At 36.4% G+C, this 17,454-nt stretch overlaps 1 protein-coding gene and 1 long non-coding RNA gene across 4 annotated transcripts in view; both read left to right on the top strand.

The window, feature by feature from the left end:
* LOC117328728 (calnexin-like) overlaps window positions 1-17,180 on the top strand; it is a 40,297-nt gene extending 23,117 nt beyond the window's left edge. Inside the window, exons 13-22 of one of the 2 annotated variants that reach the window (XM_033886221.1) lie at window positions 1,851-1,886; window positions 3,626-3,739; window positions 4,040-4,080; window positions 4,177-4,292; window positions 4,898-4,972; window positions 5,213-5,356; window positions 6,953-7,084; window positions 11,835-12,002; window positions 12,198-12,271; window positions 12,755-17,180. In XM_033886221.1, the coding sequence (XP_033742112.1) occupies window positions 1,851-1,886; window positions 3,626-3,739; window positions 4,040-4,080; window positions 4,177-4,292; window positions 4,898-4,972; window positions 5,213-5,356; window positions 6,953-7,084; window positions 11,835-12,002; window positions 12,198-12,271; window positions 12,755-12,794 (940 nt within the window). In that variant the 3' untranslated portion in view covers window positions 12,795-17,180. Of the gene's footprint in view, window positions 1-1,850; window positions 1,887-3,625; window positions 3,740-4,039; window positions 4,081-4,176; window positions 4,293-4,897; window positions 4,973-5,212; window positions 5,357-6,478; window positions 6,605-6,952; window positions 7,085-11,834; window positions 12,003-12,197; window positions 12,272-12,754 lie in introns of both variants that reach the window. The other variant, XM_033886223.1, reaches the window with a different exon arrangement.
* On the top strand, window positions 7,096-11,828 carry LOC117328729. Of its 2 annotated transcripts, XR_004533030.1 has the most exons (4): window positions 7,096-8,850; window positions 8,929-9,699; window positions 9,737-9,982; window positions 10,430-11,828. It is a non-coding gene; the product is annotated as an uncharacterized LOC117328729 (long non-coding RNA). The 2 variants fall into 2 exon arrangements; XR_004533031.1 differs by lacking the exon at window positions 7,096-8,850 and having other exon boundaries at window positions 8,857-9,699; window positions 9,860-9,982.
* Window positions 17,181-17,454: the final 274 nt, after the last annotated feature.

Here is a 17,454-nt window from a genome sequence, read left to right as displayed (position 1 = left end):
TAAAGGGGAGATACATAAATTATACCCAGACTTAGTAAAGGGTTGATACATAAATTATACCTCGACTTAGTAAAGGGGAGATACATAAATTATACCTCGACTTAGTAAAGGGTTGATACATAAATTATACCTCGAATTAGTAAAGGGGAGATACATAAATTATACCTCGACTTAGTAAAGGGTTGATACATAAATTATACCCGGACTTAGTAAAGGGTTGATACATAAATTATACCCAGACTTAGTAAAGGGGAGATACATAAATTATACCTCGACTTAGTAAAGGGTTGATACATAAATTATACCTCGACTTAGTAAAGGGTTGATACATAAATTATACCCAGACTTAGTAAAGGGGAGATACATAAATTATACCCAGACTTAGTAAAGGGGGGATACATAAATTATACCTCGACTTAGTAAAGGGTTGATACATAAATTATACCCGGACTTAGTAAAGGGTTGATACATAAATTATACCTTGATTAGTTAAGGTTTAGAATATAGACTTTGATTAGTTAAGGTTTAGAATATAGTAATTGCTTTATTATATCCCCCGCAACGAAGTTAGGGGGGGGGGGGGGGGGGGGGGGGAGGGTATACTGGAATCACCTTGTCCGTCCGTCTGTCACAAAATTTGTCCGGCTATGCATTCGCTCATTTCTTTATGGATTTCATTCAAATTTGGTATATAGTTAGAAGACCATATGAACTTGTGTCCCCTGCAGTGATTTTGCGATTTAGCCCTTTTTAAAAGAGTTATGCCCTTTTTTCATACAAAATGTGTCATAATTTTGTCCGGCTATGCATTCACTTAGTTTTTGATGGATTTTCTTGAAACTTTATACAGAGTTGAAGGATGGCATGAAGTTGTGTCTCCAGTAACAGCTTCTTCCTAAAAAAACCTTTTCACAGAGTTATGCCCCTTTATGTAAAAAATGGTTACTAGCTTGTCCGGCTATGCATTTGCTTTGTTTTCAATGGATTTTCTTGAAACTTTTTACACAGTTGAAGGACTGCATGCACTTGTGCCTCCAGTAAATGCTTTTTCCGAAAAAATGTTTTTTACCTAGTTGTGCCATTTTATTTGAAAAATGGTTATAATTTTGTCCAGTTATGCATTTCCTCAGTTTTCACAAAATTGGTGCACAGTTAAAAGACCATATGGTGTTGTGATTTTCCCCAAGTAGTCCTTTTAAACAAATTATGCTACTTTAGCCCTTTTTAACAGAGTTATGGTCCTTTTTCATACAAAATGTGTCATAATTTTTTCCGGCTATGCATTCACTTAGTTTTTGATGGATTTTCTTGAAACTTTATACAAAGTTGAAGGATGGCATGAAGTTGTGTCTTCAGTAACGGCTTCTTCCGACAAAACCTTAGCTTGTGCAGCTATGCATTTGCTTTGTTTTCAATGGATTTTACTAAAATTTGGTATGTACATGTAGTTAGAGGACCCTATGAGGCTTAGGTCTATGCAAAGATTTTGCCGAATTACCAGTTCTAATAGAGTAATGCCCCTTTTTCTTTCAAAACGAGCAAAATTTTGTTCTGCTATGCATTCACTTAGTTCTTACCTAAACATAGAACATGTTTGATTTGGTTATAGTACCATAAATAGGCAGCTTCACAAAGTATCCAAACCAATCATGGAAAAGCGGGGGGTATATTTGTCACCCCCTCGGTGACAGCTCTAGTTTCTGCAAGCAGCTGCCTATCCATCCATACACACCCAGACATACCATGATATTTAGGAACTTAGAATTAATTTCTTGCTTACAATTAGTAAATCTGTGCACAGATGATGGGTTTATATGTACTAAATGTTTTTAATTGTATTTTTTTTTCAGAATCCAAGATCCTTCAGCAAAAAAGCCAGAAGACTGGTAAGTTTATATTGGTTCTATCTGGGTTCTTACTAGGGTTCTATCTGGGTTCTATCTGGGTTCTTACCTGGGTTCTTACCAGGGTTCTAACCAGGGTTCTTACCAAGGTTCTTACCAGGGTTCTTACCAGGGTTCTTACCAAGGTTCTTACCAGGGTTCCTAACCAGGGTTCTTACCAAGGTTCTTACCAGGGTTCTTACCAGGGTTCTAACCAGGGTTCTTACCAGGGTTCTTACCAGGGTTCTAACCAGGGTTCTAACCAGGGTTCTTACAAGGGTTCTTACAAGGGTTCTTACCACGGTTCTAACCAGGGTTCTTACCAGGGTTCTAACCAAGGTTCTTACCAGGGTTCTAACCAGGGTTCTAACCAAGGTTCTTACCAGGGTTCTTACCAGGGTTCTTACCACGGTTCTAACCAGGGTTCTTACCAGGGTTCTTACCAGGTTCTTACCAAGGTTCTTACCAGGTTCTTACCAAGGTTCTTACCAGGGTTCTTACCAAGGTTCTTACCAGGTTCCTACCAAGGTTCTTACCAGGTTCTTACCAGGTTCTTACCAGGTTCTTACCAGGGTTCTTACCAGGGTTCTAACCAGGGTTCTTACCAGGGTTCTTACCAGGGTTCTTACCAAGGTTCTTACCAGGGTTCTTACCAGGGTTCTAACCAGGGTTCTTATCAAGGTTCTTACCAGGGTTCTTACCAAGGTTCTTACCAGGGTTCTAACCAGGGTTCTTACCAAGGTTCTTACCAGGGTTCTTACCAGGGTTCTAACCAGGGTTCTAACCAGGGTTCTTACCAGGGTTCTTACCAGGGTTCTAACCAGGGTTGTAACCAGGCTTCTAACCAGGGTTCTAACCAGGGTTCTTACAAGGGTTCTTACCACGGTTCTAACCAGGGTTCTTACCAGGGTTCTAACCAAGGTTCTTACCAGGGTTCTTACCAAGGTTCTTACCAGGGTTCTTACCAGGGTTCTTACCAAGGGTTCTTACCAAGGTTCTAACCAGGGTTCTTACTAAGGTTCTTACCAGGGTTCTTACCAAGGTTCTTACCAAGGGTTCTTACCAAGGTTCTAACCACGGTTCTTACCAGGGTTCTTACCAAGGTTCTTACTAGGGTTCTTATCAAGGTTCTTACCAAGGTTCTTACCAAGGTTCTAACCAGGGTTCTTACTAAGGTTCTTACCAGGGTTCCTACCAGGGTTCTTACCAGGGTTCTTACCAGGGTTCTAACCAGGATTCTTACCAAGGTTCTTACCAAGGGTTCTTACCAGGGTTCTTACTAAGGTTCTTACTAGGGTTCTTACTAGGGTTCTAACCAGGGTTCTTTTAAGGTTCTTACCAAGATTCTTATCAAGGTTCTACCAGGGCTCTTAGCATGGCTCCTAAAATCGTATCGGGGTTCCTACCAGGGTTCCTACCAGGGTTCTTACCAGGGTTCTTACAAGGGATCTAACCAGGGTTCTTATCAAGGTTCTTACCAAGGTTCTTACCAGGGTTCTTACCAAGGCTCCTACAGTGGTATCGGGGTTCCTACCAGGGTTTTTACCAGAGTAACAATAATATTTCTACATTGATTGTTTTAGGTTTTCTCATTAAAGGTACCCTGTTATGGTATACAATACTTTCAGTTTAGTGAATAATTCCCAACATTTTATTGACAACAGTGTGATACATCTGGCTTTGAGGGTATGTCACATATTGTTTGTGTAATGTAATGTACAGGATGTGTTGTCTTCTGACAGGGATGAAAGTGAGCCTGAGAAGATTGTGGATGAGGATGCTGTTATGCCCAGTGGTTGGCTGGAAGAGGAATCTGAGCTTGTTCCTGACCCAGCAGCAGAGAAACCAGATGATTGGTAAACTCTCTTATAATCTTACACAGAGACTTTCAGACAATCACTTATTGTGATGTTAACACACTTAATGGTGAAATAGCATTGTGAAGCAGGGAAGAGCGTAATTAAATTAATGGTAGAAGGTATTGATAATTTTATGGAACATTCAGAGCTAATTTTTTCTTGCTGGAAAAATAGAATGCTTTATCTAATATCTTATCAAGCAGTAATAGTCTTTTAATGTTTGAGATATGATAGTATTATTAACAATATAGAATATTTTTGTTAAGATGAAGTCAGATGTCTTGTTTTCTTTGACAGGGACGACGACATGGACGGTGACTGGGAGGCTGCTCTCATCAGTAAGTACTACAAATAATGGTGATCAAAGATTGTCATTGTATTGGCCTTTGTCTAATTGATAATCTTAATTTGATACATGTTTGTTTCTTTCACAGACAACCCCAAGTGTGAGAATGCTCCAGGTTGTGGTAAATGGGAGAAACCAAGCGTCAAAAACCCAAAATACAAGGGCAAGTGGTCTGCCCCTATCATTGATAACCCAGACTACCAGGTAAATAAGAGAATTTTAATAGTCAAAAAACCTTCAGAACTATATTAGAAATTAAAAACGAAAACAAAAAATGCATTTCTCTCAAAATAGTCAAGTTATGGATTATTAAGGGAAATAAAAAAGAGCAGAATTCTTCTTTTCAAATCATGAGTGATTACATGTTCTAGTTAAGGGCTATTCTAGTGAAATATCTACAGGTGTTCTGTAGGTTCATCAAGCCTGAACCACTGAGAGAAGTGATTTAATTCAAATGCTACCATATATGAGCCCTATTTTCTCCAGCATCCATCGTTTATTGTGTCCTCCATGTGATGATTTACTGGAATAACCTGTAGAGATTAATGGACCTTACAGTAAAAGTTTTTCTTTACTACTTTCTGTTCCTGATACAAGCTAATCCATATAGGGTGGTTAAATTCTATTTTATTCCAGTTTTCTAACTTAGGGTTTATATCATGTCTTGAAGATATGTTTTAGTTTAAAGATAGTTTGTAATCTCTTGTGAAGTAATTCTTGATTTGAAACGACCTTATATTAATTAGTAGTAAATGTTAGATTGAAAGTTATTATTGATAAAAGTACACTTATTTGTTTTTTCTTTTTAGGGGGTATGGAAGCCAAGGAAAATAGACAACCCTGCCTACTTTGAGGATCTTGAGCCATACAAAATGACCCCCATTGTAAGTTTAGAAAAACAAATTTTTATTTGTTCTTTTTAGTTAAAAAAGAAACCTTATAAGATATATTTTTTGCAATAAATAGAAATATCATTTGCTCGGATCAAAGCAGTTTTCTATACCATGATATTTGAGGTTTTTACATGTTGAACCGGACATGTATTTGGTAATGGTTATAATTTTTGTAGTTATTGGAAGTAGAAACATGTCTTTATTGTTAGTGAATGTTAATTTCTGTAACAGGGTGCTGTGGGACTTGAGTTATGGTCCATGAATGATGACATAGTATTTGACAACTTCCTGATCACAGACGACAAATCTGTAGCTGAACAGTGGGCCGCGGAGACTTGGGAGATAAAATCTGCACAGGAGAAGGCCAAGTCAGGGGTAGGCTGAACCTGTGTTACATGCAAATCTCCATTACTGAGAACTTATCTGCAAACATACATCAGGTTACATCTAAATATACCTTACTAGGAACTCTTGATAAAAAAACATGTCAGATTACATCTAAATATATCTTACTAGGAACTCTTGATCTACAAACATGTCAGATTACATCTAAATATACCTTACTAGGAACTCTTGATCAGCAAACATGTGTCAGATTACATCTAAATATACCTTACTAGGAACTCTTAATCAGCAAACATATGTCAGGTTACATCTACATATACCTTACTTGGAACTCCTAATCTGCAAACATACATCAGGTTACATCTACATATACCTTACTAGGAACTCTTGATCAGCAAACATGTGTCAGATTACATCCAAATTTATCTTTCTAGAACTCTGGAACCAAATCTAACTTACTAGGAACTGTTGGATTTCATTAAAATCTATCCTACTAGGAACTTTTGATCAGCAAACATATGTCAGATGTCATCCAAATATACTTTACTAGGAACTGTTGGATTTCATTAAAATCTATCCTACTAGGAACTTTTGATCAGCAAACATATGTCAGATGTCATCCAAATATACCTTACTAGGAACTTTTGATCAGCAAACATACGTCAGATTTCATCCAAATCTATGTTTAAACTAGGAATTTTTGATCAGTTAACATATATATATGTCAGATTTCATCCAAATCTGTCTTTCTAGAACTCTGATCAGCAAACATGTCAGATTTCATCCATATATCCAACTGAATAGAACTCTTTTTCAGTAAACATAAGTCATCAATATTGACCTTACTCATCAAAATCTACTATTAGTACTGGAACTTGCTTTCAGATGATCAGTTGTAGCAGAAGTATATATCACTATTATACTAACATGTTTATTACTGAAGAAATACTAGTCACATTATCTAAGTAAAGTTGTGTATAAAAACAATATAATTCTTTATCAAATGAATTTGCTTACCTCTAAGTGTCTTTAGTTCCTTTAGAAATATAGATTCTGTGGGTTATTGTTATTAAAGAAGTAAATATACACGCGTCCAGTCTGATAGATTACATTGATGATATGTTAACATGAATTTCTGCCCTGACTTTTCAGAGAAGTGTTGTTGATGCAGTGTTAGATGCTACCAAGGATAGGCCTTGGATATGGGCAGTCATTCTGATAGTAGTTGTACTGCCGATAGTTCTGATTATAGCTTATTGCTGTATGTCTAAATCAGAGGTAAGCCCTAGGTTAAGGATAGGATAGATATGTATGTAACTCACAGCATTGGTACCCTCTACCTGACTGGCAGTGCTAGTGATAATGGCAGGGAAAGGCTGAGTGTCCTGATGCTGTGTGTTGATGTTGTACAGCTTCCACTGGAGGAGAAATGTTTTAACCCTGGTCCTCAGTATCTGTTTTCATTTCTTTTCCGATCAAATTTTTGGATTAAAAGAAAAAGTATGTGATTGTCAAAAATGGACAGTTTTGTAAACAGATACACACCTTCATGGTTAAAACAGTCTCTCTTCAGTGGTGCGTTTAAATGTAAAGCATGTTGACATGTTGGTTTTGTTGTGGATACAGAAGAGCCTCTGGAAGACCCTGCATACAGCTGCCGACCAACATCCGTGGCTCTGGGCCATTTATATAGTAGTTCTTTTACTGCCAGTACTCCTGCTGTCCATCTGTCTTTGCCCAAGGACCGGACCAATAACGGTACTGCTGCCTTAATGTTTGTCTAACACTTCAGATAGCACCTGGATGTCTTAGGACAACTGCCCTCAAGTCTTAATGTGGACTTTCTTCTCAATTCATGTGCATGAATTAATCTCATGTGCATGAATTAATCCATTGTAAATCATGATTAAATTCCTGGATATATATATATAAGATATTACCAGACAAAAACACTGTCCATATTAATTAGTATAACTGTATAATATGTAATGAAAAAACCTATTCCACTTTCTTTTGCCATGAATATCACATGATAAATGAGATTTTTAGCTCACCTGGCCCGAAGAGCCGGTGAGGTTATGCCATGGTGCAGCGTCCGTCGTATGTTTTTCATCTGGCGTCCGGCAACATTTCCTTTAAATTCATACTAGTCCTAAACATCTGAATAGATTTTGATGAAATTTGATCTGGAACATTATTGGGCAAAGGAGATCAAACGTTATATAAATGGAGGGTGTGGCTCCTCTGGGGCCAGAGGTTCGGGGCCCAGTAGGGGAAATTGAGGTAAATCCTTTAAATCCCTGCTAGTCTTGAACGCCAGAATCGATTTTGATGAAACTTGGTCTGGAGCATTATTTGGCAAAGGAGATTAAAACATTGTATAATGTAGGGTGTGGCTTCCCTGGGGCTGGAGGGGCCGGGCCCAATAGGGGAAATTGAGGTAAATCCTTTAAATCCCTACTAGTTTCGAACAACTGAATGTATTTTGGTGAAATTTGGTCTGGAGCATTACTGGGTAAAGAAAATCTAATGTTGTATAAGTGGAAGATGTGACCCTGTTGGGGTTGGAAAAGTATAGCAAAAACATTTTTTTTTTAGAAATCTTTTTCTTTTTGAAGAACAACAGGATATGGTCCACCTGTAGTTTGAACTATTGTTGGCAGAGGCAGTTCAAGAGTAGGAAAACATTTGAAATACCTGGTATAACTTCGATTAGTTTATGTTGCAATAATTGCTGAAATATCCAGTTGAGCGTTGCAGGCCCTTTGGGCCTCTTGTTAACCAAGTTCTGGACCCTGTATTCCAATGACAGTTGTATTTGGTTAATCAGTGGATCATTACAGCTCTGTAGGTCACATAGAAATGACATGTCAGAATTTAAATGAGGTTTAACATACACCCCTATCTTTATAAGGAGTAGTGGATATCTCCTAATGGCTTTATCAGTCCTAAACAGCTGGTGTAAATCAGGTTAACTTTACACCACACTGCGGTAAGGTAAATCCCTTCAGATGTACTTTACACCACACTGTGGTAAGGTAAATCCCTTCAGATTTACTTTACACCACACTGTGGTAAGGTGAATCCCTTCAGATTTACTTTACACCACACTGTGGTCAGGTAAATCCCTTCAGATTTATTACACCACACTGTGGTAAGGTAAATCCCTTCAGATTTACTTTACACCACACTGTGGTAAGGTGAATCCCTTCAGATTTACTTTACACCACACTGTGGTAAGGTGAATCCCTTCAGATTTACTTTACACCGCACTGTGGTAAGGTAAATCCCTTCAGATTTACTTTACACCACACCGTGGTAAGGTAAATCCCTTCAGATCTACTTTACACCACACCGTGGTAAGGTAAATCCCTTCAGACTTAACACCACACTGTGGTAAGGTAAATCCCTTCAGATCTACTTTACACCGCACTGTGGTAAGGTGAATCCCTTCAGATTTACTTTACACCACACCGTGGTAAGGTGAATCCCTTCAGATTTACTTTACACCACACTGTGGTAAGGTGAATCCCTTCAGACTTTACACCACACTGTGGTAAGGTGAATCCCTTCAGATCTACTTTACACCACACTGTGGTAAGGTAAATCCCTTCAGATCTACTTTACACCACACTGTGGTAAGGTAAATCCCTTCAGATCTACTTTACACCACACTGTGGTAAGGTGAATCCCTTCAGATTTACTTTACACCATACTGTGGTAAGGTGAATCCCTTCAGATTTACTTTACACCACACTGTGGTAAGGTGAATCCCTTCAGATTTACTTTACACCACACTGTGGTAAGGTGAATCCCTTCAGATTTACTTTACACCACACCGTGGTAAGGTAAATCCCTTCAGATTTACTTTACACCACACTGTGGTAAGGTAAATCCCTTCAGGTTTACTTTACACCACACTGTGGTAAGGTGAATCCCTTCAGACTTAACACCACACTGTGGTAAGGTAAATCCCTTCAGATTTACTTTACACCACACTGTGGTAAGGTAAATCCCTTCAGATTTACTTTACACCACACTGTGGTAAGGTGAATCCCTTCAGATTTACTTTACACCACACTGTGGTAAGGTAAATCCCTTCAGATTTACTTTACACCACACCGTGGTAAGGTAAATCCCTTCAGATTTACTTTACACCACACTGTGGTAAGGTGAATCCCTTCAGACTTTACACCACACTGTGGTAAGGTGAATCCCTTCAGATTTACTTTACACCACACTGTGGTAAGGTAAATCCCTTCAGATCTACTTTACACCACACTGTGGTAAGGTGAATCCCTTCAGATTTACTTTACACCACACCGTGGTAAGGTGAATCCCTTCAGATTTACTTTACACCACACTGTGGTAAGGTGAATCCCTTCAGACTTAACACCACACTGTGGTAAGGTAAATCCCTTCAGATTTACTTTACACCACACTGTGGTAAGGTGAATCCCTTCAGATTTACTTTACACCACACCGTGGTAAGGTGAATCCCTTCAGATTTACTTTACACCACACTGTGGTAAGGTAAATCCCTTCAGATCTACTTTACACCACACTGTGGTAAGGTGAATCCCTTCAGATTTACTTTACACCACACCGTGGTAAGGTGAATCCCTTCAGATTTACTTTACACCACACTGTGGTAAGGTGAATCCCTTCAGACTTAACACCACACTGTGGTAAGGTAAATCCCTTCAGATTTACTTTACACCACACTGTGGTAATGTAAATCCCTTCAGATTTACTTTACACCACACTGTGGTAATGTAAATCCCTTCAGATTTACTTTACACCACACTGTGGTAAGGTGAATCCCTTCAGATTTACTTTACACCACACTGCGGTAAGGTGAATCCCTTCAGATTTACTTTACACCACACTGTGGTAAGGTGAATCCCTTCAGATTTACTTTACACCACACTGTGGTAAGGTGAATCCCTTCAGATTTACTTTACACCACACTGTGGTAATGTGAATCCCTTCAGATTTACTTTACACCACACTGTGGTAAGGTGAATCCCTTCAGATTTACTTTACACCACACTGTGGTAAGGTAAATCCCTTCAGATTTACTTTACACCACACTGTGGTAAGGTAAATCCCTTCAGATCTACTTTACACCACACTGGTAAGGTGAATCCCTTCAGATCTACTTTACACCACACTGTGGTAAGGTAAATCCCTTCAGATCTACTTTACACCACACTGTGGTAAGGTAAATCCCTTCAGATTTACTTTACACCACACTGGTAAGGTGAATCCCTTCAGATTTACTTTACACCACACTGTGGTAAGGTGAATCCCTTCAGACTTTACACCACACTGTGGTAAGGTAAATCCCTTCAGATGGGTCCCAAGGTTCTACGTGTGACACTTGACATGGGAGGTAGATCCGTTTGAGGATATGTTAACTAATTTAATAATTTAGTTTTGATTTCAAAACTACTTAATAGGACTTATTTATAATGCCAGTACAGTGATAAAGAAAAAAAGATGACATTTAACTGATAATCATTATGAAACTGGTCTTATTCCAGTAGTCAGTATATATTAATCATGTAACAATGCATGAGTTTAATATTGTGAATTGTTGTTGTTGAACTAATTTTTTTTCATCCAGGTTGATGTGATAATAAACAGTTCTTAACCTTATCTAAAATGCATCATTTGCACATATTTGCTTAAAAAGATGGTTTAATTATTTCATGTAAAGTTCATTGAAACCATTTAGATTTATTCAAAATATCTTCCACACTATGATTATGTCTGAAAATATTAATTTTATTAATTAAATAATTTCAATTTATTATCCAAACAGTGAAACAGCATTGCATTCCTAGTTTGGCTAAAGTACATTTTATAAATATATGTCTGCAGAAAAACAGGTTTTTGATTCTTGGATGTGATTTATGTACTTAATTGTCAACATGAATGTTGAGTTTAAAAGTAAATGCAGCAGTTGTTTCTTCATCTACTAAAGAGATGTTGTAACAAAAATACATTTTTTCTGCAGATTTTCAGAAGCTAAATTTTATGTCAATGTTCAGGATTACACTCTTACACTATTCATAATTAGTTATCATGCTGATATACTGTTGTTAAGCATATAGACATTTTTCTCAGAAAACTGAAAAAAAAAGAAAAAAAATATTATCAGAGGCTATTCATTCAATTAATTATAATTACCAGATTTTTTTTCTCTGAAAATTATGAACAAAGAAAAAAATAATATAATTATAGCCTGATTATAAAATTCAATAAGTTTTCTAGCTGAGATACTGTTTTGCAGCATATAGACTATTTTCTCTGAAAATTATGAGAAACAAAACCCAACTTAATAATTAGTGCTTAAGCTTTGTACTAACTAAAGATGTCATTAACGTATCCATAATATCACAATAATCCTGACCGTAAATTTAGCTTCTGCCATAACAAGGATTAAGTGTACTGATTATCACCCCTTAATATTTTATGAACTAATAGTAAACTGGTTTTGCAGCCTGAGAAGATCCAGAGTCACAAGAAGAAGACAGATGAAGCAACTCCGGATGAGGCTGAAGAGAAGGCAGAGGGCGACGAAGGAGAGGAAGAGGAGGAAGAAGTTGGACCAGGGGGAGATAACCCTCCACTAACCAGGAAGTCCAAGGCAGATCTCGAGGCAGATGAGGTACAAAACTTCATCATTGATTTGCTGGATTGATTTTTACTCAGAATTTACAGTATATTCATGTAGCATTGATGCAAAAACTATCCATCTCTTCTCTATAGAGAGAACATTTGACCTGTAAATTCTAAAAAAAAATAATTTTTTAAATGTCATAATATTTATTAGATTGATTACAAACAATACATTTACTCACAGACAAATGATGCAGATGAGGAAGATGAAGAGGAAACAGAAGAAGCTGCGGATACATCCAAAAAAGATTCGCCTAGGTCAGTGTGATCCTTTGTGTTCTACATACATCGTTAGCATCTGGATTCCAGATGTGTCTCTTTATGAACTACCGTAACTCTAACATTGATTAATCAACATTCACTGCTAATACAGATCTGTGTACCTACATTAACCGTTAGTATACACCTTTCACAGTTTACCTACATTAACTGTTAGTATACACCTTTCACAGTTTACCTACATTAACTGTTAGTATACACCTTTCACAGTCTCAATTCTGTGACATTTTCCCTTCCATGTGTTCTTATTATTTCACAACAATCTCAATTCATCATGCAATAACAACTATTAAATAATTCAGGTTCTGTTGATTAAGAAAGGTCATTGTAAATGCTGGAGTTGTCAATGGTACAACTTAAAATATCGAGATTAAAAGAGGATTCTTATTTACAGCATAAATACTAGACCATGTTTCTACTCCAAGCTCGGGCAATGACTTATTTTCTTTTATTTCTTTTTAGGAGATCATCACCAAGAAAGAGGAAGCCTAGGAAAGATTAATTCAACATTACTGTAGGTTAACATAAAATGATGCAGTGATATGTTGTGGATGATTTGTGTGTGCAAGTTGTTCAGGGAGAGTCGGTAGGAGGATTTGTTTGAGATAAAGAGGCCCTTGTCCAAATGTCCCTTTTTGACTGGAATGACCGTAGTTTGTGCTGAAGATTGGGGGCCGATGTCTCCCAGGGACTACCGGTGGTACATATGTAGTTCCGGAATTTAATTAGGATTTCATGATTAGCAAGTACATAAGACTACTTTAAGAAAGTATGTCATAATCAGTAATGTCATAATCCCACCAGATATCAATTTCAGCTAGTCTTTTAAGAATTGGGAGAGTTATGTCCCTTGCTTCTTTTTTCTGCAATGTACTCCTTATCACTAATTAGGCTACAATAATCTGTTTTGTATTCTTGGTTTTTGGTAATAGGGTTGTTGTGTAGGAAAGTCGACAGAGACAAAAACACTTTTGTCACAGGAAGTTAATATAAGAACTACTGTTGTGTGCTGAAATATTGCATTAAAATATGTAAAGTACGATATGCTGAATGTAAGGCTGTAATAGCAGATGTAAAACCTGTTTCTGTAACTGCCAAGATGTTGCTCCATAATGAATGGGTGAGTGAGCATATTTATTTACATTGATATGTAAGCTGAGTGTTAAAAGTGATTTTGCACCATTTTGACAGTGGACACATATAAGGCCGGTTTTTGATGTGGATGCTAGTAAAAATGTTATTCCATGGGTATGTATTCAAGACAGTCTCTAGGTATTTGATGTTCATGTATACATGCAGTCTATATGTGTTTTTTAGTTGTGAAAATGAGTAAGTGTTGCATGGAATACACAAGGTCATGGTAACTTTCTTCATAATTTAAAATCCTAGTTACTCGAGATGTACGTCATGATTATGATTGTAGTACTGTATGAGAAATTTGCGCTAGTGACAGATGGGGTGAAACTAAAAAAATCGTAGGGAGTTGATTCCACCACACGATGCTAACACACCTGTTCAGCACACTTCTGTGAATCCTTACAATGAAATCAGATCTATCTGGGAGGGAAGTTATAATTCTCTAGAGGGAGGGGTTATGTACATTCCTTTCATGAATTATATAACACTGCCACTATATGTAAACTAATTTCTCACATACCAAGAGGTTTCAACAGATTGAGCACTGTGAAAAGGGCATTATCATCATCTATGAACAGAATTTTTCCTATTCCAACCTAAGTGCATGGCAGTATCCAGATTTGTTTTAATACAGATCTACTTCATTTTGCTCATTTGTCATTATTGACATGTGAATATGCATGTATGCATGTTCACAGTATGATCTCATTTACATTTAAACTGCATCATGCACTTGGATATAAATCGTACAAGTGTTAGATATTCAATTTTTGTTTCTGTAATTTATGCTGTGACCTTGAGGGTATTCTTCACTCATTATTCCTGACCCTCTGCCATTGGAGTATTCCTCCATACCCCCCCCCCCCCCCCCAGCTGCTGTATCGCCTGCCCTTTGTGAAGATTCCTTTAACAGTTTAGTGTGACGACAGACATTTTCTGGTCCATCTGTGTTGATACCTGGACCAATGTTTATCCTGTAACCACTGAGTTTAAATCAAGAAAGTGTTAGATGCTACCAGTAAATGTTGTCTTCTTGAAACCTATATTATATTATTATTCAAAATGAAGTGAGGCTCGCTGTTTTTTCTCTCTCACCATTTGAGAATAACGGGATGGGTCCTATTTAATGAGTGTGGTTTGTGGAACTGTGTCTTTGTGTGAAGGTCAGTGGGTGATGTTTAACCAATTTTTGTCACGGGTGTATAATCATTATGCAAACCTGGTTCGTACAAGTATTAATGTACCCAGAATTAATCTGGAGGCTACTTGACCTTATTTAAAGTTGATTGTTATCCAACTACATACTACACAATTGTCCCTTTAATGTCTTGGTTGACACAGTCTTCTTGTTAAGGAAACATATAAATATATAAGATTGTTAAAATAACACTTAGTCTAGTACATGGCTATACACATGGCTATACACATGGCTACACACATGGCTATACTCACAGTGTTCAGATATATCTATCCATTAGTCTAGTACATGGCTATACACATGGCTATACACACAGTGTTCAGATATATCTATCCATTAGTCTAGTACATGGCTATACACACAGTGTTCAGATATATCTATCCATTCTAGTAGTCTAGTACATGGCTATACACACAGTGTTCAGATATATCTATCCATTCTAGTGATGCTGAACAGGAGAAATGTTGTTTTGTTATGAACAAAGGGACAGTGTTATTCTTGGTAGTTAGATCGCTACAAAACAAACGGTAGTATTACTCTATCACGATTGAGGTCATATTAAATCACTCGATTTCCACTCAGGCAGTGAAGTACAGAGTCTTGTGGAAATACGGAATTTTATTTTGTTAATAGATATTTAGACAGTCATGTTGTTGTTTTTTTTTTTGCCAAAATGTGAACTATTAAAAAAGAATCAACATGAAATAGTTGAATCAGAAAATTTACAAGTGACAATAACTTGTTACTATACAATGCATATATCATAAAGTATGTAAGTGAATTGTACATCTTAGGTTTTATAAGTTCTCGAATTACGTCAACTCATTACAAGGTTGCACTGTGTAGTAGTTATGCATTAGACATCTAGTCGACCATTTCCATTCCCATGTTTGGTGTGATTGCATGTACCTTATGTACCATTCGAAATGTTAAGAATTATTTGCTTTTTTAAAGATTTGTTCATTATGAGATGGATGTAAGAATTGTTTTTTAGTTCCTGTTCTCATTAGATATATGATTATTTTAACAGACCGTACTACATTGATATACATGTAAACAGAGGTGTATGCATTTTTTTGTTATTATATAGATGTTTTGATGAGTAATCATCATTTTTTGTACGTACATATTCCCAAGTATCCTCTAAACCTGTCTGTGATGGAACAATACTATAAATATCTTCTCTTCACACTTGGAATGTGTCATGGATCATAAATGATGTGTGTCTACTAGAATAGAGAATTTTATACAGCTGTCATCTCTGATAAAAAGGTAGTATCAATCAATGTGAAAAATACAGAGATTTGGGTAGTATCATCAATGTGAAAAATACAGAGATTTGGGTAGTATCATCAATGTGAAAAATACAGAGATTTGGGTAGTATCATCAATGTGAAAAATAAAGATATTTGGGTAGTATCATCAATGTGAAAAATAAAGATATTTGGGTAGTATCATCAATGTGAAAAATAAAAAGATTTGGGTAGTATCAATCAATGTGAAAAATAAAAAGATTTGGGTAGTATCATCAATGTCAAATTGACCGGCCTTGATTTAGATGTAATGCGTGAGATCTTCAAAGTACAGGTACGCATGTGTAGTAGCGTTTGATAAGATTGGAACAAATTTCATGGTAATTAACTAACATCTTTTTTCCATTACATATTCCAAGGATACAGAGAAGATCTGTATATATAATTTCAAGCTCATAAAACTTATACATACAGATGTATGAAACGATTGTACAGAACATACAAAAATTAACCACACGTTTCATGCTGAATATGCAGACATTGTTTTCATTCTCACTGCAGGTTTACATAATTAAGGCTAATATTTGAAATGGCATTTAATATTAAATGATAGAAAATTTGTTACTTGATACACATTTTTAGAAGTAGTGAAAAACTCGTTTGTAACCTTAATTCTGTTGTCCCTTAAAGAAATGTATGCATGTGTGTAACATTGAATAAGTGATAATTTAATATGATGACCGAGTGTTAAACAGTAACTTTGTACAGCAATAGTATATAAGCTGATAAATATAGACCAGTATAAAGTATATTCATGTGAATTTGGATTTGATGTTTATATGTTTAAGTGTTGCGTTCTCCAACATAACCTAATGTTAGCTTTAAGTTAAACTTTTCGTCCATGTATCAACCATAGTGTATCACGATTTCTCTATGTTAGAATGGTTACGATTTATTTCATACGCGTGATATAAAAAGTAGTCAAAACCTTTTTTGTTTTGTTTGTTGTTTTGGTCAAGATTTGTAAAAAAATGCAAAGAATTTTAATGTACCCAGCCAGGAATACATTGTTGGTATGGAGAACTTCATTGCGACAAGACTTTTTAGAGTGATACCACAAAAAACGAAAACATGGCTTGATCCTGATTTCTTCCATGTCAAAAATCACTGAAATTTTAGACCTAAGGATTTTGTCACTCGGAGACGGCGCTGAGGCTATCCATACTGACATGTATTGACTAAATACCCAACACAAATTATGTAAATCATCAGTCTGAAATAAAGTCATTTCTTTTCATAACACGAGTTTGTCATTTTATATTCAGAGACGTAGCATGGTGCATAGATGTATTTAACCTACATCTAACAAAAGTTATATTTAGTGATACGTTTGTTCTAAAGATTGTATTGATCGTACTTGACATATATAGTTATGCAAAAAAGAAGTTAGATTTTACTTTTTTTATATTCAGATATTGACAATTGTTTGTTTTTACTTGTTCAGTCATGCAACAAAAGTTGTTTAGGTAAAAAAAATCCAGTTAGATGTTCCTACTTAACGATGAAACAATCGG

Source organism: Pecten maximus, chromosome 6, assembly GCF_902652985.1.
Source record: "Pecten maximus chromosome 6, xPecMax1.1, whole genome shotgun sequence".
NCBI lineage: Eukaryota > Metazoa > Mollusca > Bivalvia > Pectinida > Pectinidae > Pecten > Pecten maximus.
This window is presented reverse-complemented; position numbering and strand designations above follow the sequence as displayed.